Source organism: Tyto alba, unplaced genomic scaffold, assembly GCF_018691265.1.
Source record: "Tyto alba isolate M040663 unplaced genomic scaffold, T.alba_DEE_v4.0 Super-Scaffold_21, whole genome shotgun sequence".
NCBI lineage: Eukaryota > Metazoa > Chordata > Aves > Strigiformes > Tytonidae > Tyto > Tyto alba.
Window position 1 is genome coordinate 22,684,514 of NW_024881295.1, and position 20,974 is coordinate 22,705,487.

A 20,974-nucleotide genomic window follows, 5' to 3' on the forward strand; every position below is an offset into this window, starting at 1 on the left:
GGTCAACACACTGACTTAAAGAACATTTTTTAAAAAATCCAAATAAAACTGAGGGCTTCATGCCACATCTGTCCACACCCAGTGACCTGCATTTTACTTTACAGCCATTTAAACTTTTTCCTCAAAACGAATATAAGCATGTGGAGACACATCCCATGCTAAGCTTGCTTCTGTCACTCATTTTCTGTATGGCACGGGGTATGTTAGTTTCCCTTATAATGAACTAGCTCATGGAACTCCCTTAAAACAATATTGTATTTGCAAAGTTAGGCAGTCAAACACAAGGCAGGAGTATCCAGAGCTTCCCGAATTAATGCCAATGTTTTTGGAAGCACTAACAAACCTGTAATTGAGCACTGAACATCAATCTCTGCTCATAGCTGGAGTAAAATCTTGGTGGCAGGAAAAGGCGACTGCCGCGCACTGTGGTACTCCTCACACCTTCTGTTAAAGCGTTCAGTATTGATTTTTACCAGACAGAGCTGCAAGACTAAGCAAGCCAGAGGCCTGAGCTAATGTGGCAGTTCCTGTTTTGCCTGCAAGGTGACCTGAGCAGGAGCCACCATCCCAGGAAGCATCAGGAGAATAAGGCTTTGGGCACTAGAGCAGGCATTTGACCTGCAGTTGTCTCAGACAACAGGGTGCCAAATTTTCTGAAAAGAAAACACACCTTCCCTTTTGCAGACAGATACACTGTAACACTGTAACCTTGTATCAGCTCTTCAGAGATAAAACTGGATTCCCAGAAATCTTTAGACTGTGATGAACTTCAGTTTCTTGCTATGTGACATGGAAAGCAAAATCGACCTGACCACATGCAACTTTAAAGAGCTGATCTTAGTGATACTCTCTTTTTTCAGGCTATAGCTTCCTATGACTTTTCTTCACAGAATGTCAAACTATACACTTACTTACTAGTGTAAATAACACACACTGGAAGGAAAAACAGAGAGAGGAAGAGAACCAGCTTGGAAAAAGAACCATCAATTTACTTTTCAAATGTAGCCGAACAGGAGTCAAGAGGGAACAGATTAATGATTAGGAGTGCTAAACTAGGACTTCAGTATAAAGTTATTATCATGTCCAGATGTTGTTTTTGCCTTTGACGGTTGTCTGAGGTTTCACTTACATAAATACAGATAGGCATCTAGTCTTAAGGCACCCACATGCATTTAAAATGCCTGTAATATCTTTAAGAAACTGACCTTTATACATTACGCACTCCAGTTCACCCTCAAAATGAGGAAGATGGTAATAGGGTAAAAAAAAAGTTTGTTTAAACATTGAGCACTTAATTTACTAATAGTACATAATTAGTATTAACAGATGCATTCAACAGTTATTCCAGAAACAAGCTGAGGTAGTTCTCATGCCTACGAATTGAACTGTAGTATTTCCCTAGATGATGATTTTAAATCCATGTAAAATGTGGGTATATTAGAGGTGTATGACTGACACCTCTTAACTTACACTGCATCTTTTAAAAGTTCTTTGATGTTGGAAGCTTTTTAAAAATAAAAGTCACTAAAAAATGGACTTCTTTCCTTGAAGGTATTACGTATATCTGATTACTATGCAGCCAAGTTGAAATATTCCCTCCATCTTCTATTCCAAAACAGATGGCAAATAATGAGCAAGTTGGAATATTCTCTGCTTATAGTATTTAGCTTGCGGTTAAGGACTTTCCAACTTTCTGGGCTAGCACCATCTCACTAGAAAACTGCTGTAGATCAAGGAGGACTAGCACAGCTGACATAATTCAGTCTGAAACCAACCCTCCCATACTTAATAGCTTCTCGTGTCAGCATGTGTCCTAAGATGAAACATCTCAGATTGAATTTGGCTACAACCTAAGAGCACAGGGATGCGTTTAGCAGATGAGACTGGCAGGAACAGAGGAGCTGAGTGTGGTCAGAGGTTCCGAAGGCAGTGGAGGCACTATGGCTGCTCATGCACCCAAAGTAAAAAGGAAACGTTTTATCTTTTTTCCCCCTGCTTCCTCACAGCTTAGACACCCTGATTTTTACCGTCTAGTGTGCCACCAAAGTGGGAGAAGAGACAAAGTGGCAAGATTTTTCTTAATGTTTCTGCAAGCCTAAACCCACAAGTTTTAAGCAGTTAAATTTAACATGCCTACTAATGAAATTGTTATTCTGTGACATATGTAATTACCAATTAATTATCCCTCATTTTAACAAGTGACAGTAGGCTAGAGGCCTACTAGAGGTTCAATCTTTTTCATTCCACACAAAAATACACCTGTAATGGTCTAAAAGACAATTGATTTTATTTTTTTCAGACTAAAATTACTTCACATAAAAAGCTCCTTCAAAATTATAAACAATGGAAGTCATACCTCTTTCAATGTATTTTGGTGGCCTTTTTTATTTCTTAAAAAAAAATAATTAACTGCTATGTCTCAACCAACTCTTTAAATCATGCTACTTCCTTACATAGGTTAATATCAGTTGAAGAGTATTGAACATACAGTCCTCATTAATTTCAGTCTTCCTTAAATTTTCTTATGAGAGAAGTGGCTATGGGGTGTTCAGTTCTCCTCCAGTCAGAGTTCTAACATGGCTTAGGTTAAACTCCAAACCCCTATTTTCAAAATTCTCCCCTTCAGCTAGCAGACTGATGCAACTTCAGCATAACTAATTTTGGAGAATCATGAACTGAAGACACTTCAGAAGAATTTTCATTATCATGTTTAAAACAACATATGGGAATAAAACAGAACCACAACTTTGGTTTACAAAGCATAGCTTTAATTATATAGATTGCTGCAATGAGTTTTCAAATATAGATTTTAAAAACTCACCAGTGTTTTAATATATGCCTTATGAAATAACATCATAGCATTTACTTTTGAAATACTTATTGCTAGTATGTTAATATTTGTCAGGTTTTACCAAGTGTTAACTATTGAATATTTTTGTTTAAGTGTTCAATAATAATTAAATCAGCACCAAAACGCCACCTCTAGACATTTTCTAGCGCATATATTCTTTCATAGGGATTCAGGCATTACTCTGGTTTACAGGTTATACAGAGCTTAAATATGTCTGCTAGACTCAAATGGGAGCCATGCTTACGTTACAGAAAAAAAAAAGCAGCTAACCTACTGAATTGGCATAAATAACTCGGAGAGAAAATAATGACTCGGTCATAAAAGCTAACAAATTTATATACTTATGAGCTTCAGTTTTAGTCTTTTCTTGGTCTCAGGAAGAATCTGAAATACCAGAAAGGGAAGGATTGCCCCACCCACAGCATTCTGGTATAATCACAGTAATCTAGGGAATTCAAATAGATTGCGAAGAATTTCATGTGGAACAAATTATATTAAAGAAGATTCTTTAATAAAATGTCATTTTTGACTCATGAAGTACATTGAGTAATTTGGATGGAAGTCTTTCAGGGCCAGTCGGGCTCCAAGTGGATTTCTTTATATTGTTCCCCAGTGCATCCCTCAAGAGGTAGCAAAGTAGTTTTATTGTTACACAAACTGAATTCGGGCTTCTTTGATGAGATTATCAGCAAAGGCACCAAGCTGGAGGTCATTTCTTATCCTGTGCAAACTACTCAGCCACATCTCCTTTCGAATAAGCCCAACAGCAGTCAGAAAGTGGTTTCTACAGACCCACGTGACAGTGAACAAGTAGTGAGGATCTGGTATTCCATTAATAATCTCCCAGTCACTTGCTTCTTTCACAGTGTCATTTTCAAACCAATCTTGCAATGTTTGTAGCTTTCTACACCACTGTAACCTGAATTTGATATATCAACTCTTCTACAGAGCAGGAATCTCTTTAACAACTTTGTACAGACTCTAATGTGACATCAAATAGCAGTATATACTTTGAAAAAAGATTCAGATTGGTTTTTAATATATTTTTCACTTGTATTCCAGTTTCTCTCAAAACAGAATATCACTGATTTGCAATCACCATAAGATAGCTGACTTCCATGTAATTCTTGTTGCGTCACTTCAGAATATAGTATGTTAAAACAAAAAAATACAATTCATCAATGGAACAATTTCATTTTGAAAAGTTACGTTACCTGTAAGTTATGGGACAAAAAGAAGGCAACTTAGGTTAAATGTGTTACATAGAAAATCCACTAATGACCAGAATGCAGTCTTAGAGACCTGGAGGTTTAGAGGTGTAGAAGTTAAGAGTTTTACAAAGTAATTTCAGAAGAATCAGAAAGGAATCTGAAACAATGTAGCATAAAAACTGCAAGAATCTCCTGATTAATTTTTCGTGGTGAAAAGTTTCAGGTTGAAACCTGTTGCCTATTCAAACTTTCTGGAAGAGAACATGGAGGATCTTAGTTCTTCAAAATGCTGTCAGATAAATCATGTCACCCACGTGACCCATGTAAAACTGTCGTCTGCTAGAGCTCCAAACACATTAGCACTTAACAGGAGTTCTCCAAAGGCTGAAATCGGTCTCTTTAGTCACTAAACGAAGACTCACTATCAGAACTGTCTTCTGCTTTCCCATCATCTCCCCAGGCAGGCACAGGGGCATCTGGGGTCCTGCAGGCAACAAAAATGTCCTAGGTTGTAAATCCTAGAAGGCGGCTGAGAACACAAGCAAGTTCGCATGTAACGCCAATGTCCTTTCACTCCAATTGCAAGCACTTTATTTCCACAACTTTTCATACACTAACTGTTTACGGTTTACAAACTCACACCTTCTCAGTATTGTTTCACTTATAACTGAAAGATAAACACTAGAGACTGTAACTCACTGGACATCAAAACTCTGCAGACATCGGTTTGAATGAACAACTTTGAGGTAAATGGAAATAATGATAGATTGCTAAGAAGTAGCAAATGCTTGTAGAAAGAGTTGAAAGCAGGCAATACTGATTAATTCATTTTTTTTCAATCTTCAGAGGTTCTAGGGCTGAAAGGAACACGCTGTACACCATTAAGCAGTGTAAATAGTACATGAAAAAAATACGACAGGAAATGAACAATATCGTATCCAACTAAAACTGCAGGGATAATTTAGAGAAGTAAAAAAGAATTACTCAGAGTGGAATTTGGCTAGGACGCTGGGTTAGATTTGACATGCAAGAGCAGCCATGGGATTTTTATTGACTATAAATGATCAGACCTCTTGTATTTAGTTTTGAAGAGACTATTTAAGATGGATCTTAACATCGTGTCAAAACATTTGCTCAGGGATTCTACTGGGAATGAAGGGGAGAGAAGCAAGCCATCTAAAGACTAACACTACTGACTGAAGATGCTGGCTCTCCTTGGAGTCTCCCTCCTAAATACGTAAAGAGTTTGACAATACAAGCAAGACTGAGCCTGGTAAATTCTGAAACTGAGGTAGAAAATATACACGCAATTATACTTGGCAAAAGGGGAGAATGATCTTAACAGCAACTAGCTTCCTGTATGATAGTTAACTGCTTTCTCTGATAAAATACTACATTTTAAACTAAGACGACAATTGTATTATTTGTCACATTGTTATTTATCTTGGGGCTACCCCTGTGTGTCATGCCATAGAATTTCTTTTCCAGCTTTAGTTCCGTTTAACATTATTTCTCTGTTGGAAATCCCTTAGGTACTTTACAGTGCTTCTAAACATTTTGGGTGCAAAAATAAGAAATGCATTAAAGAACTGTAGGAGAGCCTTCTTCCTCCCTCCTGCACACCTCTAAAATAAATTAAGAAGAAAGCATTTGCTTTCTCTTGCAAACACCACTTCACAATATTATTCCTTGTTGCTGTGGCAATGACAAAACACAAGAGCTGTGCAAACACATGTGATCTGGAGAGACCAGTGTAAAAACTCTAGTAAGGAGAAGAAGATGGCAATTAATTCTTTTAGTTCGTAAGAACAGGACAAACTCTTCTGGAATCGCAGACAGGCAAGAGAGAAAGGATAAGACACAAAAGTTAAAAATAGATAATTTGGGAGCTTAATAGAATTAGCAATTTTCAAACTCTGTAAAAAATTGAGAAAGGAGCGATAGCAGAAGTAAAACAGCCGAAGGAAGAGAGTATAAAAAACCTCCATAGTATTAGAATTAGCAGCTCTGCGGCCACAAAGATCCACAGTCAGTCACTGGCAAGCAGCTGAGAGAGTCTGCAGTAAGCAACTGAGCATACAGCAATATGTGCATTTTCCTAATTTCATCGGGACTGAGTGAACAGGCCTAAGGAACCTGAAGACCCAAGAAATGCAGTGTGAATGGCAAGACACACACACACAAAATGTCTATGATATTGAGACAAGAAAGCAAGAAAATTAAAAGAAAGGTCACCCCTGGCTCCTCAAAATATTATGCATTCTGCATCTTGCCAGATAATTAGCTTTCTTTAACCAGGTAGATTTGCTATGCAGTTTTCAAACCAGTAACATTTTTAAGGGAATCTGCCTGAGCATTACTGTTGCACAGAATCTTTGAAGATGGAATTTGAGACCAAACTCCAAACATATTCCACGAGCCCCAAGCCATGGTAATAACATTTCAGTCTTAAACTGAAATAGACAATCCAAAAGCAGGTAATTTTTTAAAAAAAGGTTTGGAAATTTTAACCTATTATCGTATTTTTATCTACTATAAAAATCCTTCCCAACATGAAGAAATAGCAGCATTTACATAAAGATGGACCAGAAGTGCAGAGTAAAAAATACAACACATTTAACACACATATGGTGAAACCATGTTTGACAACCCTGTCTCAGACTCACACTGGTTCTTACTTGTGTTTTTTTCTTATTTCTCATTCAATCAGTAAAAATATCAAACGAGAAATAACTACTTTAGGCTTATTTAGACACCAGGAAGTAGCTGGAAGATAAACTAACTCAACATATCACGGTATTTCAGTTTTCCTATATTTTATTTTATTAAACAAAATGCTAGTTTCAGACTAAGCCTTTCCAAAATGTAAAAAGACTTCACTGGAAAGGAGAAGCAGTCTTTCTAATAAATTGAGAGTTTCTGAAGAGGATGTAAAAGTGTCTGAAAAGGTTTATTGTTATAACAGAAGAAAGTTAGTATTTTGTTCAGTTGAACAAACTATGTGAAATAGTACAGTAAAACTAAATTACATGTCAAATAAGCCTAAAATTCACACTTATGGCCAGACAAATAGCTTTGAAAATTAGTATCTATTCTAAGGAGTCTTCCCATCAGGTTAGCTCAATCAACAGTCACAATTCTGAACTACTGACTTCAATTTACACCATCAACGCTAAAGTCAAGTTGTACGCTCCATCTACTGAGGGAATGTGGGAACAACTGTGTTACCCCTCATTCATCTGACAAAATAAAATGGAGTTTGCTCTTATTATTCCACAATGATGACATTTTGTTATTGAAGTGCTGAAAGAAAATATATGGGAAACACCTCATACTCTGAACAGTACAGTCAAAATGGCTCCTGATTTATTCTTTCATTCTTTATCTGCATTGGGTTTGCATGGCAAGGTTTTGGTAGCTGGAGGGCTACAGGAGTGACTTCTGTGAGAAGCTGCTAGAAGCTTCTCCTGTGTCCGACAGAGCCAGTGCCAGCCGGCTCCAAGATGGACTGGCTGCTGGCCAAGGCTGAGCCCATCAGTGATGGTGGTACCACCTCTGGGATAACACATTTAAGAAGGGGAAGAACCACGGCAGCCAAAAAGAGGATTGAGAATATACGAGAGGAACAGCTCTGCAGACACGCAGGTGAGGGAAGAAGGAGGGGAGGAGGTGCTCCAGGCGCTGGAGCAGAGATGCCGTGGTGAAGACCGTGGTGAGGCAGGCTGTCCCCCCACAGCCCACGGAGCTCCACAGGGGAGCAGATCTGCACCTGCAGCCCGTGGGGGACCCCACACCAGAGCGGGTGGGTGCCCAAAGGAGTCTGTGACCCCAGGCTGGAGCGGGCTCCTGGCAGGACCTGTGGCCCCACGGAGAGAGGAGCCCAGGCTGGAGCAGGTTTGCTGGCAGGACTTGTGACCCCGGGGGGGCCCCACGGTGGGGCAGCCTGTGCCTGAAGGGCTGCACCCCACGGAAGGGACCCACGCTGGAGCAGTTCATGAAGAACTGCAGCAGGACTCGCATTGGAAAAGTTCGTGGAGAAGTGTCTCCTGTGGGAGGGACCCCACACCGGAGCAGGGGAAGTGTGGGGAGTCCTCCCCCTGAGGAGGAAGGAGTCGGAACGACATGCGATGAACTGGTTGCAACCCCCATTCCACACCCCCCTGCGCTGCTGTTGGGGGGGAGGTAGAGAAAATCAGGAGTGAAGTTGAGCCCGGGAAGAAGGGAAGAGTGGGGGCAAGGTGTTTTAAGATTTAGCTTTTATTTCTCATTATCCTACCCTGATGCGATTGGTAATAAATTAAACCAATTTTTCCTCAAGTCAAGTCTGTTTTGCCCGTGACAGTAACTGGTGAATTACCTCTCCCTGTCCTTCTCTCCACCCACAAGCCTTGCGTTATATTTTCTCTCCCCTGTCCAGCTGAGGAGGGGAGTGACAGAGCGGCTTTGGTGGGCACCCGGTGTCCAGCCAGGGTCAGCCCACCACATTCATTGCTAAATGCACAATGTCAAATGTTACGTTCTTATTGCTATACCCTTTTCCGTGAAGTGCATCACCTCTGCTTGACTTGGAAGAATTCCTTCCCTTTCCCCTCAAGTCTGAATGGTAAAGTCCTACAACTTTCTGTTTGCAAGGGTGCAGTACCCATCTATTCCAGTCTTTCTATTTCCTGGGCCTTGCCTTGGACTGGACAATAATGAAAAGACAGCATCCATCCTCCTTTGGTACTGATGGCCCTCTTCAGACCTATAAGATGCTAAAAGCACCTTTCATTAAAGACCTCAAAACTCGTTTTAATGCTGATAATTTAAATTCTTAATACCATAAACAAGCTTTTCTAAGCACAAGTTCTTCCAAGTTTTTTAAACACATGGTTGCATTCCAGCCCTACTGAAAGTTACAGATTACTTACTCAAGAAGATCTGGATTTAGCCCTTCAAAAATCATTTTGTTTCGAATTGCCATTACAGGAACACCCTGTGTAGAAGGAGGAAGAATATTATGAAACTACTGGACACAAACAGGTGAACTGAATTCCAAAGGTTCTTTCAAGCTACAGTTTCATACAAATTTATGCATGTCACTTGTTCAACAAGAGCCTGGAATGACCATCTCAGTTGCCATCAGCAGAAACCTAGAAGTGAGAAATGACTGAGATCAAAGGCCCTTTTAATCCTTCTTATATTTATGGCAAAACATCTAGAGAAAGTTGCGGGGAGAGTGGAAGGAATGGACAGATATATTTGCAGTTCATGAAGACAAAACCAGGAAGCCAAAGTTAAGTGTATGGATGAGAGTGTGAAGGAAGCACAAAGTAGCACAAAACCAGCAGAGAACACTTGTGTTAGAAAGATTGATTCGGACATGCTGAAGGTATGGCGAAAGAGGGAGGAAAATCAGGAAAGTGTATCTGCCACTGCTCCAGAAGGATACCTTAAAGCAGTGCTACAAATTGGAAAAGGCTTTAAAAAGCATGCAGGAAAAGGCACATAGGACATGAGGACAGAAGCATACTTTAAAAGTGATTCCTCTGAATACAAGTGCTTGTACAGTCAGGCTTCAATCTTGTATGACTTGTGGACAGATTTTAGCCAACTATGTACATGTTTAAAAAATTCCTTCCTTTCACTGCAAGTCCTTCTACAGCTTCTGCACTTTGTTTTATTCAGCAGCACCTAAACATCCCTTCACCTCAGACTGCATACCCGAGAACACTTTGACCCACGTCGTCTTACGAGACATATTCCACCAAACTGCTCCTATGTTTCCACTAGAGTTGCTCAAAGACAACTTGTTGCTTTGCCATCCCCTGTGTAAACCATTAGAAACATCACTTGGACCACTGCATGCCAAGATAGGAGAACAAAAAAACAAAACAAAACAAAACCAAAACATAACAAAACCAACCAAACAAAAAAACCCAAGGGGATACATTTTCTGATTTCCAAGGGACAAAGCTACTGATGGTCTAGAAAAGTCAGGAGAAACCTCACAATGTAAATGTAGGATTCTTTTGGCACAGGACAAGTATCTTTTGTCCAACGTAAGTAAAATAGTGATAAAATAAAGGGAAGCCATGACCAATGTTCCAGAGAAGCATGTGGTACTAGTGACAGTTCAGTAGCTAACCTGGCAAAGTGAGAGCTAAGCTAGCTGTCTTACTCTGCTTTCTTTGTGCACTTTCACAGTAAGAATCACAATCAAGACTTGTGCATGAAGATTCTGGAATAGCACAAAGACAGGTACGTAGTTTTAGCAATCTATTAGGCATATTAGCAAAAATGTGACTCAACATAGTGGCAAGGTATTAGCTTGTAATAAAGAATTTCTCAGTCACAACTAATGTACATTAGAAAGGGGAAACATGAGTATTTCATGACAGTCTAAAATATTCACTTATTCTAGTATAGATTTGGACACCAGGGATTGTGCGTCTATACGCTGTGTCATACTACCTAATGCTTCTTCTCTCACTTGACTGCTCTTAGAGTTTCATTCTCCAGCTCAGAAGTCACTGATGAAGTGTTTATGCATCAATTCAAACCAAGTGAAAACAAGATTGGGTGAGATCAAGCAAACCAGAATTTGTATTTGCTTTCAATGAAAGGGAGCTTGGTATATGAAGTTCTAAGAACAGATTGGAAACTGTTATGTTTTTACGTTCACACTTGGAGAAGCGTTTTATTCTAAAATAGTATCATCAAAACACGTAAGAAAAAAAATCTGCCAGTACCCTCATATATCATAGATTTACAAAATTAATCCGAAGTTTAATCAAAATACACTTCAATAGTGCACCTTTTTTCTGAAGGAAAACAAGTAAGATTGTACCTATATCTTTTTATAATACAATTAGGGCATTACAACTACTTTGTCTTTCATACTTTCACAAGTTTTAACCTGGAAAATCAGAGGCTAATACTGCTGTGACCCTAAATCTTACTGAAACAGACAACTATTTTAAATCTAAACAGTAACTAGACTGAGCATACAGGTCCACTGAAATAGCGCAGGTGTACATTTCTAACACAGGAGCCAACACTAAATTTCCATCGTATTTTTCTCTGCACAGTTAAGATCTGAAATAATCCAAATCACTACACATTCAACACGATGTACCCCAGCGCGACTCCCAGCCTGGTCCTGCAGCTCGGGAAAGTCCAAGAGGTCCCCAAGAAGCCACAGGGCAAGCAGCAATCTTCTTGCAAAACAGGTTTCGGTTCTTGATAGCGCAGAAAGAGGTTACATGCCGTCAGTGCTGGCAATTCCCAAAGATCAGTGCTTTCTCTGTGTTTGGTTTTTATTTTAGTCCTTTAAAGCAAGGATCAAACTATATCAGGTCAGTCAGTATCTTGGCATCTATGAAGTCATGTTTGGTGTTTAGAATCAAGTAGGAGTATTTGTGCTTTAAACATGAAGTTTATCTGAAATCACAGACTGCTCCTCTCAAACTGTCAATAGAAGTGTTTTTAACATTTATTGTAGTGAACATGATACTGCTTTTGTAAGGTTTGCTTGAATATTATTGTTGCATATTTTAAAAAAATATGAATTTAGTATGCTCAACTGCACTCCATTAAAATAAATTTGCTACTATTTCACAGAAGAGCTATCTTCAGTGCAAAAGAAATCTTTCTTCACAGTACTAATTCTTAAATACTACAAATATTATGAGCAATAAATAAATGATCAGTTCAAACAAATCTTCAGCTAGAAACTTAATTTGGACAAATAAATGACACTAACTGAAATACTTGACTGGATGAGAAGACAAGTTTGGCAAATACAAAAACACACATTAATCTGTAGTATGTTAGTTTGACTTTCCTACCGCACTGTTTACAACTGGCAGAGGAGTCACCAGGAACTGCCAGTACAAAGGATAAATGTGGAAAGTGAGATCTCACTCCTCTAGCAGTCACCAAAAAAAAAGCAAAGTAGTTAGACTGTCCAGCACTTTCACATCCACTTTGAAGTCTGGCATTAAATCAATACACTAACATAGCATTTTTACTCTCTGCTACTACCCCACTGCTAGGTTTTCCAAATGGTTTGTAATAACCTACCCATAAAGTGCCAATTTGTGATTCAAATGAAAAATAAGGTCAGGAACATCATCCAAAGTACCAAGCACACCAATTGCAGTAATTGCTCTGAAGAGGCAGTGAAACCATGAAGTTAGTTTTAACATAAGCAACATTTTACTAATACTATGACATAGTCATATTTTCCAGAATCGTAATACATATTTTAGAGGAAAATTTCCACCGACAGCTTGAAAATAAAGACAGATTTTTTTTCTTTGTTTCCAATCACATTTTTAATGTTGTAGACATGAAAAAAAAGGAGCCCTTAAAAAATGTCACTAAGAGTATCCTATTCACCTTTTCACTCTTTCATTAGTTTTCACACATGTAAATACTGAGATTACATTTATTTATTTCCTATTTATCTGCAGAAAAGCCCACAGATAAAGAGGTAAACAAAACCTGCATCATGAATAACAGGAAACTGAAGTGGAACCAAGTAGTGAAGCAATTCTTGTATCTCTTGTTTTGAACCCTACAGAAATATCAAATACTCCTGCTCTGGACTATACTAGCAAAGCTGTATTTTGTACCCTACAGCCCAACCAAACCGTAATCATGTCTGTGTGCAGGGAATGACATCGATTCTGCCAGAATAACTATACTTTAAGTGGCATCTTCTGTGACTCCAGCTAATATCACTCTGCATTTATACAACTTCACACCTTCGGTTCACAAGTATATTGGCAAAATTTTGTAGAAAGATCTTGCCTGAAGTTATCTGAGGGAATATATTACATCAACACATTTATTAGAAAAGCTGTGCTAGAAATACTGTGACCTTATCCTAGCTTAAAGGTTACTGTTGCAGTATATGTCTTCAGACATTTAATCTTCACTACAGCTGTGTGTGACGTTCCACCTAAAAATAATGGTGTTCCCAAAGAACGATAAGAGAACTGACTTACCACTTGCACCATTTTGAGATATCTGGCATATCTGGGATCCTTGGCCACAGTTCCAACATTTTCTGCTACTGCCTCCGTTTTCTGTAACCCTTCTTCACGTACACTGTTCTGCTGTATACAGAGAAGGTAACACTTTAATGGTTACGTATGCAGACCAGAAGCACAGAGAGATTTCAATCCATAAAATTTGTAATTTAAGGGTAAAGCGCAACTCTTCTTCATCAAGGTTATTCTGATCTACACTCACAGTATTAGAGATTTCTAAGATGTATGAATCCACAACACCCAGCTCTTTTTTCACTGTTACAAGTGTGACTTTCCACTTTCAGTCACAGTTTTAAGTTATTGCACAATACATGGGAAAAAAAAAAAGCACCTATAATAGCCCTGTTAAGTTTGTTGTACTTATAGAATAAAACAGAACTAATTTTAAATGATCACTTTATAAAAAAATATTTTTCTTAAGGATTATATATCCTCTAGTGGTCCAATGCATTTTTTCCTCAAAACACTCATTTGATTCCCTGATAAATGTTTCATACGGATCATATCCCTTCTAAACTATAGTTTTTAATATAAACCATTAACCTAAAAGAAAACATAATGTAATCAAAGAATCCTTGAGAGTAGTTAATTTTAAAAAATTGAAAAATTACAAGAAGCTATATTACTATTTAAAGGACAACAGAAAACTGCACAGTTGCTATTAAGCTAACCATCTGAAAGTAGCATTGGAAACCTCCTTTCAGGAATATCTGCCCCTGCTTTAATAGCTGAGAGAAGGCACATTTTAAAGAAAATTAAGTAACCAGTAGTCATTCTCTAACATGACTGAAACATGCAGTGCTAACTGTCCATTCTGTCTCCCACGTTGCTGGCTGCAAATTAGAGTTACAATCTTTAACAGGCAGGGAAAAGCAGCAGAGTATTCCAGTTAATGCTGCTCCACAGCAACTCCCACCAAGTAAGAGAATGAACAGAGATTTGAATTGAAGATTCCAAGAAAAGAAACTATAATAGGAATCTGGGGAAAGAACTCCATCTACAAAGGAACCAGAAAGCCTCACTTAGTGAAGTGGTGATTGCAGGATTTAAGTCTGGGTTAAAATCCCAACCAAACACACACACAATAATAATAATAATAAAAATTCATTGCAGGGGTAGGATCTTAATGTTGATCACTTATTATAAGCTGGCATTTTCTGAACATAGACAATAACATATAGAAAACATTAACTGTAATAGCCTCCATAAAATAAAATATGCTAGAAAATCCCATTTGAGCTGAATGCTCACATTCCAAAGGAAGGAGAAAAGAGTTGGAATTATGTGATACGAACTGTTATTTCATTTATGACCTTTCCAGTCCCTTGATGTAATTCATGTTCACATTTTAGTGTGACTGAAGACGGATGCATTTACCATTGGATTTGAATTAGTTCTAATTATTTAAGCCGCATGTTCAAGAAAGGGTATATATGCCCTTTTTTGTTTTAAGTCACTTCTTAAAACAGCTCCATTAGTGAAAAACGTAGTTTTAGATCTGTAAAGTTCATTGGTCTCTTCCAATAGACTTGCTCCTTCCATCTGTTTCAAATGAGACTAGAAAATTGACATAAAGAGTTATAATCCTTCAATGTATTAGTTATGCTTCATTACTTACTCCAGATTGAGGCAATACAGCTGTCTGTTGATCCGTAGTAGCTTGTGCCACAGGACCATTTGTAACACTATTCATATTTGCACTGGACACTTCAAATTTGACATCTTCTAGGCCAGGAATAGATGATAACTGAATGTACAAAACATCATAAAATAAACAATGAGCATATCGTAAGCCTACATATATAAAAAAATCTGCAGTATGCTGCTTACCACATAATCCCCAGGCAGGTTTTACATTCATAAAATCGTAACTTTTTATCACTAGTTCTGGTATTTAGATTGGCAATAAAAAAAAATAAATTTTTTTCTATTCAGGTGGCTTCTACAACAACAACAACCTCTGAACACTCCATTGAAGCTTTCTCTGTTAACACAGGGTTGCAGCACAGGAAAGGCTTCAACAACTTCCCAGCATTTTGCCACTGCACTTATCAACCACACAAGAGCCATGCCATCTTCTCTGCTACTTCCACTAGAGTGAAAGCAATCATTACAAGAACAGCTCTATTACCTAACAGATGGGTGACTGGTTACAGATTTTGCAATTTTCTACATATTTCAAACTTTTTTAAGGAAATGCTGAGAGTGGATATTAAATACACCACATATCTATTTGAAGGAAATTCTATTTAACATGATTATGAATTCTGAAAAAACTATTAATGCTGATCATTCCTACATTTTTCAAAATAAGAATTAGTAATCACCATTTGTACTACTAAATTATTTTTTTTCACAAAGATCTCAATGAACAGTTTCGAAATCTCATACCCTGCTCCCAGAAAAGCCAACTGAAATTGCTTCCATCATTATTGAAAGAAGGATTGGTTAAAACTTTACGTTGGGTGATTTTTTGGTTTTGGGGCTTCTTTGTTTGCCTTTTTTTTTTTTTTTTTCTCCTTTTCTTTTAGCAAATTAAATGGTAATACATGACTACAGATTACATCCTCTTGTCATTTTAGCTTAAGAAGATACATCAGACATTTGTGTTGGGTTAGATCTAATTCAGACCACCTTTCAATACCAAAAGGTTTACAAGGTATCTACTTAAGCCAGTTGAAATCTCTGCAGTCCGGTAACACAAAGGTACTTTTGCTTTATGAAGGGGGAAAAGATTTCATATTAGAGTTTGCATGGCAAATGCAATTTTGTACTGCAACCCTGCAACAGAAGATGCATATTTTAATATCAGAAAACTTCTCTCCATTTTCTTAAAACCAAACACTGCAGTAAAATCAACACACAAGTAAGCTGTCATCTAGTTCAGTTGCCCTATCAAGATCCAAGTGCTCCTTTCCTGCTCAATATGCTTAACAGAGACAAAACCAACATTTTTACTATGTGTTGTTGGTTCCTTTCTTCCATGTCAACTATATGTTCAAATGCTACATAATGTAAGTGGCACAGCATGCAAAGAGAGAATTTTCCATGTGAACATTTTGTATTAGCTCCTTCAAATCATTATGAAAACTTATTTGCTCAGTTCAGACAATGAAAAGGAAACTAGTTCATGTAATCTAGAAGGCTGTCACTGTTAGAAGACAAAGTCTGTACACATACAAACCTTTGCATCCAAAATATTGAGTGTTGTTTCAATTTGCTGGATACGGAGAGAGAGCGCTGACAATTTCTAGAACAGAAAATAATTAGGATGTGAAAACACGCCCCTAAGCCACTTGGACATACAAACCAGTTCACATCTAGCTAAACAAAAACTTTTGTCTTCGATCTGCTCAAGGCAGAGTGTAACGGAGATGATAACATTATGAAATAAATGAAGCAATGACACACCTTTTTAGTACAATGGCTGCATTGGTTCAGATTTTAAGTAATTTTACTAGGCAGTTAGTTCTCCCAAATAACAACTGACAGAAATGAAGACAATCTACAAAAGAAAGCCGAAGTAAATAGGGCGCTATTCTGGGCAACTGAAGAATAATGGTAGACATATTGTACTCTTGCAATTACCACAACATCCTTCTTCAGAGGTTTTTCCAAATGTGGAAGATAACAAGTTGTGATGTGTGTGTATGTAACTGAGCAAATACAAAGCAAAAAATCTGATAAAGAATACAGCAGGTGATTGAAAGTCCTATATAGTCAAAATGCACAGTGAATCAGAACTAACCAGAAGCTTTATACGCTCCAGGTGCACCTCACTCAAATTCTGACACCTTTTTTTCTTTTTTTTTTTAATACAACTTAAGTTTTTCTAAATTACTCTGTAAGAACTGTCACTCTTTTAACTAATCACTACCATACTCCACCAGACCTGTCCAAGTGAAGTTGGCTAGCACTCTGGCTGGCAGATATGTACCACTGACAGCTTTCTGGCACGCTGGCAAGGTTCTGCCTGGCTCTGAAGCAGAACTTTAACACCCTAAGAAAATGGCAGTTCTGCCAATATGCTAGAAAAAGTAAAGAGACTGACAGGAGTTAGCCTTTTTGGATACTGCACTGTCTTGTTTACAGATGGCTCTTTGTTCATGAAGAGGAGTTAGTTCCTATTGAAAAGAACTATGTGCCCTACATGTAGTTGGGGAAAAGGGATGAAAGATGTACAAAAGACAGTTATATAACTTTATGGGTAAGTTCAACTAGACAAGAGCCAAGAAATTTAGAGTTAAGGATGGTGTCAGCCCTAATTTTTAATATCTTGGCTTCTGTTGATTTAGACTGGGACCTTCCACATTAAAAATATTTCTGTACTTCATAAATACAAAAAACTTTTCAAGGAGTTTATAAAGCTACTAGCCTCTTGTGTAACAACGCATTTAGGTTAACTAATAACCATTTTATTAACTAGATTTCACAGAATTGCTGCGTCTCAAGATGGCTTTAAATCTATGTATTCTGATTTCCACAGTGCCTATGTAAGAGGTAATACTGAGATCATGTGATAACTGAGTTTTGGAGAACTGACAACAGCATCACCAGGCAGTTACACTGTCTCATGTATCAAGTTACAGTAAGTTTAAAAATCTAGAAAAAAAAAACCTTTTTTTTTTTTTTTTTTTTCCCTCTGAAGATCCATATGTTGATGTGGTAGCCAAATTTTATACTTGTCATGGGTCTGGCTCTAAACTTTACTAACAAATAACAAAATTTCTCAGATTACATGGCTTAGTCTAATTGGATTTGACTGCTGCCCAAACCCTGCTGGCTAGGGCTATATAGTAGTCTTTGTTGAATAAACTAGTGAACAGTTACAAAAAACCCCACTAATGACAGAAAGGTTAAGCTCAAAGCCACATTAGAAAACACATTTTCTACAAGTGAGAAAGTCCTCTTGTCCTGTTCAGTGGACAATTCTAGCCCTGTCAGTCTGGTATATTTCCACTGACACCAAAGTCACCACAAATCCTTGCTAACACTAAATATTTTTATTTTTCTTTTTTACAAGACACTAAAACTAACTGCTTCACGTTCCATACTAATCACTTGCCAAAAATGTATTTTTTTCTGCATCAAGATTATTTACATTCAGAGTTTAGTGTATCAGCCTTTTAAATTAAAGGTGGCAAAATCTGAAAGCAAATTTTGATGCAATATCCTAGGACCCAGATGAGAGGGATACTGACTGTCAAAATGGATTCAGCACCATAGGAATATGGCATCCTTCTTCCAAAACAAGACGATATCCACAGATGGAGATGCTCAGAACAAATCCCATGTATCAAAAAGTTCAAAGACTGTGGCAAATGCAAAAGTTTAAGGAAACAGGATAAAGTGTGGTACAATCAACAGTTCATGTGGATATCTTTGGGAAAAAAAATCTGTCTTAAGTGCTTACTCAAGAGAAACCCTGAACAGAGAGCAGACTAAATTATTTTGTTTAAGCTACCAGTAGTAGTGCACCAAAAATACTGAAGTTCGCACTTCTAGGATTTTTTTCATTGACAGTTATGAAAATAATAAACATACCTCTTCACAAACAGTAGAAAAGCGGTTGAGAAACTGCACTGTATGAACAACAAACTGATTTAGAAATGCTACAGTTCTTTTCTGCTGAATAGCAGGAACCTGCATTAAATAAGAAAATTCGATTATACATAGATGTTAATTCTCACATTTGGATTCAAAAGCCCATTAAAAAATGCCAATGTTTTACAATAAATTATTTTAGAAGTCTGCCTTAAGTATGCTTGCAATGAAAGTATATATATACAGACAATTTTCAAATATATATACATATACATGTGTAGAAATCCATTTTTCACCAAAAATCTACTAACATGACAGTTGCAGGATACACAGAAAGGGCAACATAAATGAAGGACTGTTATCTGATTTCATAACCGACTTTTAAATAAAATTGTGATCATTGCTGAAATCAGGGTTCAAATTTTTAAAAAACAAAGAGGGAATCAAAATCTTTCCTTCTGAACCTGAAGAAGGAAAGAAAAACAAACAAACGTGGTCATCAATACAAATGCTTAGTTACAACCAACACCATAACCAAAAAAAAAAAAAAAAAAAGAAAGTGGTGAAATTGCAGTCTGTCTTTAGTGGCTACCTATACTCTTTCTTACTTGCAAGCCCTGACTACTCTAAAATTACATTTCACTGTCATTTCCCCAAATCAGATCCAATGCACACATACTTTTCAGACTAAAAGGTAGAATGTTATGTTTGTCAAAAAAAGTCTGGTGCTTATAACGTAATAGACAGTTGGCATTTTTATTTAAACCATTATACAAGACTGGAATCAGGAACATTCACACAAATGTTTCTGTATAAAATTATAGTTCTTCAGAGCTAATTACCTTGGACAACTGTTGAAGTCTTAAACTTTACCCAGAAAATCACTCTATGGAATCGTATTGATTAAAGTGAAGAATTTACAAAGTAAAATGCTTGCAGCCAAGATTCAGCTGCACTGAGCAAGTTTGTGAATATAGAGACTCTCCAGTCCTCACCTCTTCTTTGGTCAGTGCAGGCATTCACCACACTTTGTCAATCTTAAAACACCCTTACTGCTTGTGAGATTTCTGTTCCTACCATCTCAAGTTTTCAGTCTGTGCACCTATATGGCAGGGTTTGCTAAAGTTCAATTCCGTAGTTCCAAAATTTCCACACAGCGCTTACAACCCTACCAGAAACTTACAGGGTAGCACCGAGGATGGAAGGATCACTGGGGCAACCAGAGCTGCCCTATCTTTATGCTATTTGAGAAACAAAGCTAAAAAAAGTTTTCGCATCATGAAAAAACAGGAATAAGCAGCTTTGCAGGGGGTTTGCCTCACAGCTCTAAGAGAGAACTGGCTTAGAGCCTGTAAATGCAACGCTAACACAGGACTTGTAGCACAACGCCTCGGGAGAAACATTAACACCGCGCTGCTGGAGAGGGGTCTGGAGGCGCGGCCCGGCCGCGGGGACCCGCCCGCCGGCACCAGCGGCCGCCGGCTGGCCGAGCGTGCCCGGGAGGGCCCGGCGGGGCCGCGGCCGGGCCGAGGAGTCGGGGACGGACGGACGGACGGACAGAGGGGGCTCGCCCTGCACCAGGGCCAGCGCAGCCGCCGCCAGGGGAGGAAGCAGGACAGCTCCGGGCCCCGCCCTGGGCCACCGCAGCCCGTACCTTGGTGAGGTCAATGCCGGAGCCCACAATGGGCAGGCCGTCCTCGTCCATCCCCGCGGGAGCCCCCGGCGCTTCAGGCGCAGCCTCCGCGCCTCGGCCCGGAAACAAAACCCCCCACACCGAGGGGCGCGGCCGGGCGCCTGCGCATGCGCGGCCTCGTCTCCCCCCGCAACTCCCCATGGGAAATGTAGTCCGAGCGAGGGAGGGAGCCGTGGCAGGCCGCAGCCCGTCGCTCTGTAACCCGCCTCTGCGGCAGCGCACGGGCTGGCCGGGCCACCGCGGCCTGATGGTTCTGAAAGTAGAAATGCACTGCTTTGCCCAAAACTTGAGTGGTTTGTTCTGCAAATAGTCCTTGCCGCAGAGGGGCCCCGGCCAGGCCGGGGGGAGGGGGGGGCCCGAGCGCGGTCCCGAGGATCCATCCCGTTTTGGCTCACGCCGGTGTGGACATCACAGCCCCCCCCCCCGTCAGACATCAAAGAAATAATGTGAAAAGCGAGTGAAGAAACTGCTTCTGTGCTCAGGTGCACAATTTGACTGGTGAAGGGTTACACTTTGAATATGGGGAATAACAATGATAAGCACTGAATGACCCCCGGGATCATGGCTGTAATTGCATTACAAAAGGTTCCTGTACCTTAATGCTTCCACAAAAGGGGAAAAAGGTATGGTAAACATA

General features: G+C 38.9%; 1 protein-coding gene across 3 annotated transcripts; it reads right to left on the reverse strand.

Moving 5' to 3' along the window:
- Nucleotides 1–2,746: 2,746 nt before the first annotated feature.
- Nucleotides 2,747–20,423, reverse strand: WASHC3 (WASH complex subunit 3). Of its 3 annotated transcripts, none has more exons than XM_032996252.2 (7): nucleotides 20,299–20,423; nucleotides 18,645–18,743; nucleotides 16,285–16,350; nucleotides 14,719–14,847; nucleotides 13,056–13,163; nucleotides 8,973–9,037; nucleotides 2,747–4,546 (listed from the first exon to the last, which is right to left on the reverse strand). In XM_032996252.2, the coding sequence occupies exons 1-7, from the start codon at nucleotides 20,347–20,349 to the stop codon at nucleotides 4,462–4,464; spliced, it is 603 nt and encodes a 200-aa protein (XP_032852143.1). In that variant the 5' UTR covers nucleotides 20,350–20,423; the 3' UTR covers nucleotides 2,747–4,461. The 3 variants fall into 3 exon arrangements, with proteins under 3 accessions (XP_032852143.1, XP_032852136.1, XP_042651397.1); XM_032996245.2 differs by having other exon boundaries at nucleotides 13,056–13,166; nucleotides 20,299–20,420; XM_042795463.1 differs by lacking the exon at nucleotides 20,299–20,423 and adding an exon at nucleotides 19,640–20,003 and having other exon boundaries at nucleotides 13,056–13,166.
- Nucleotides 20,424–20,974: the final 551 nt, after the last annotated feature.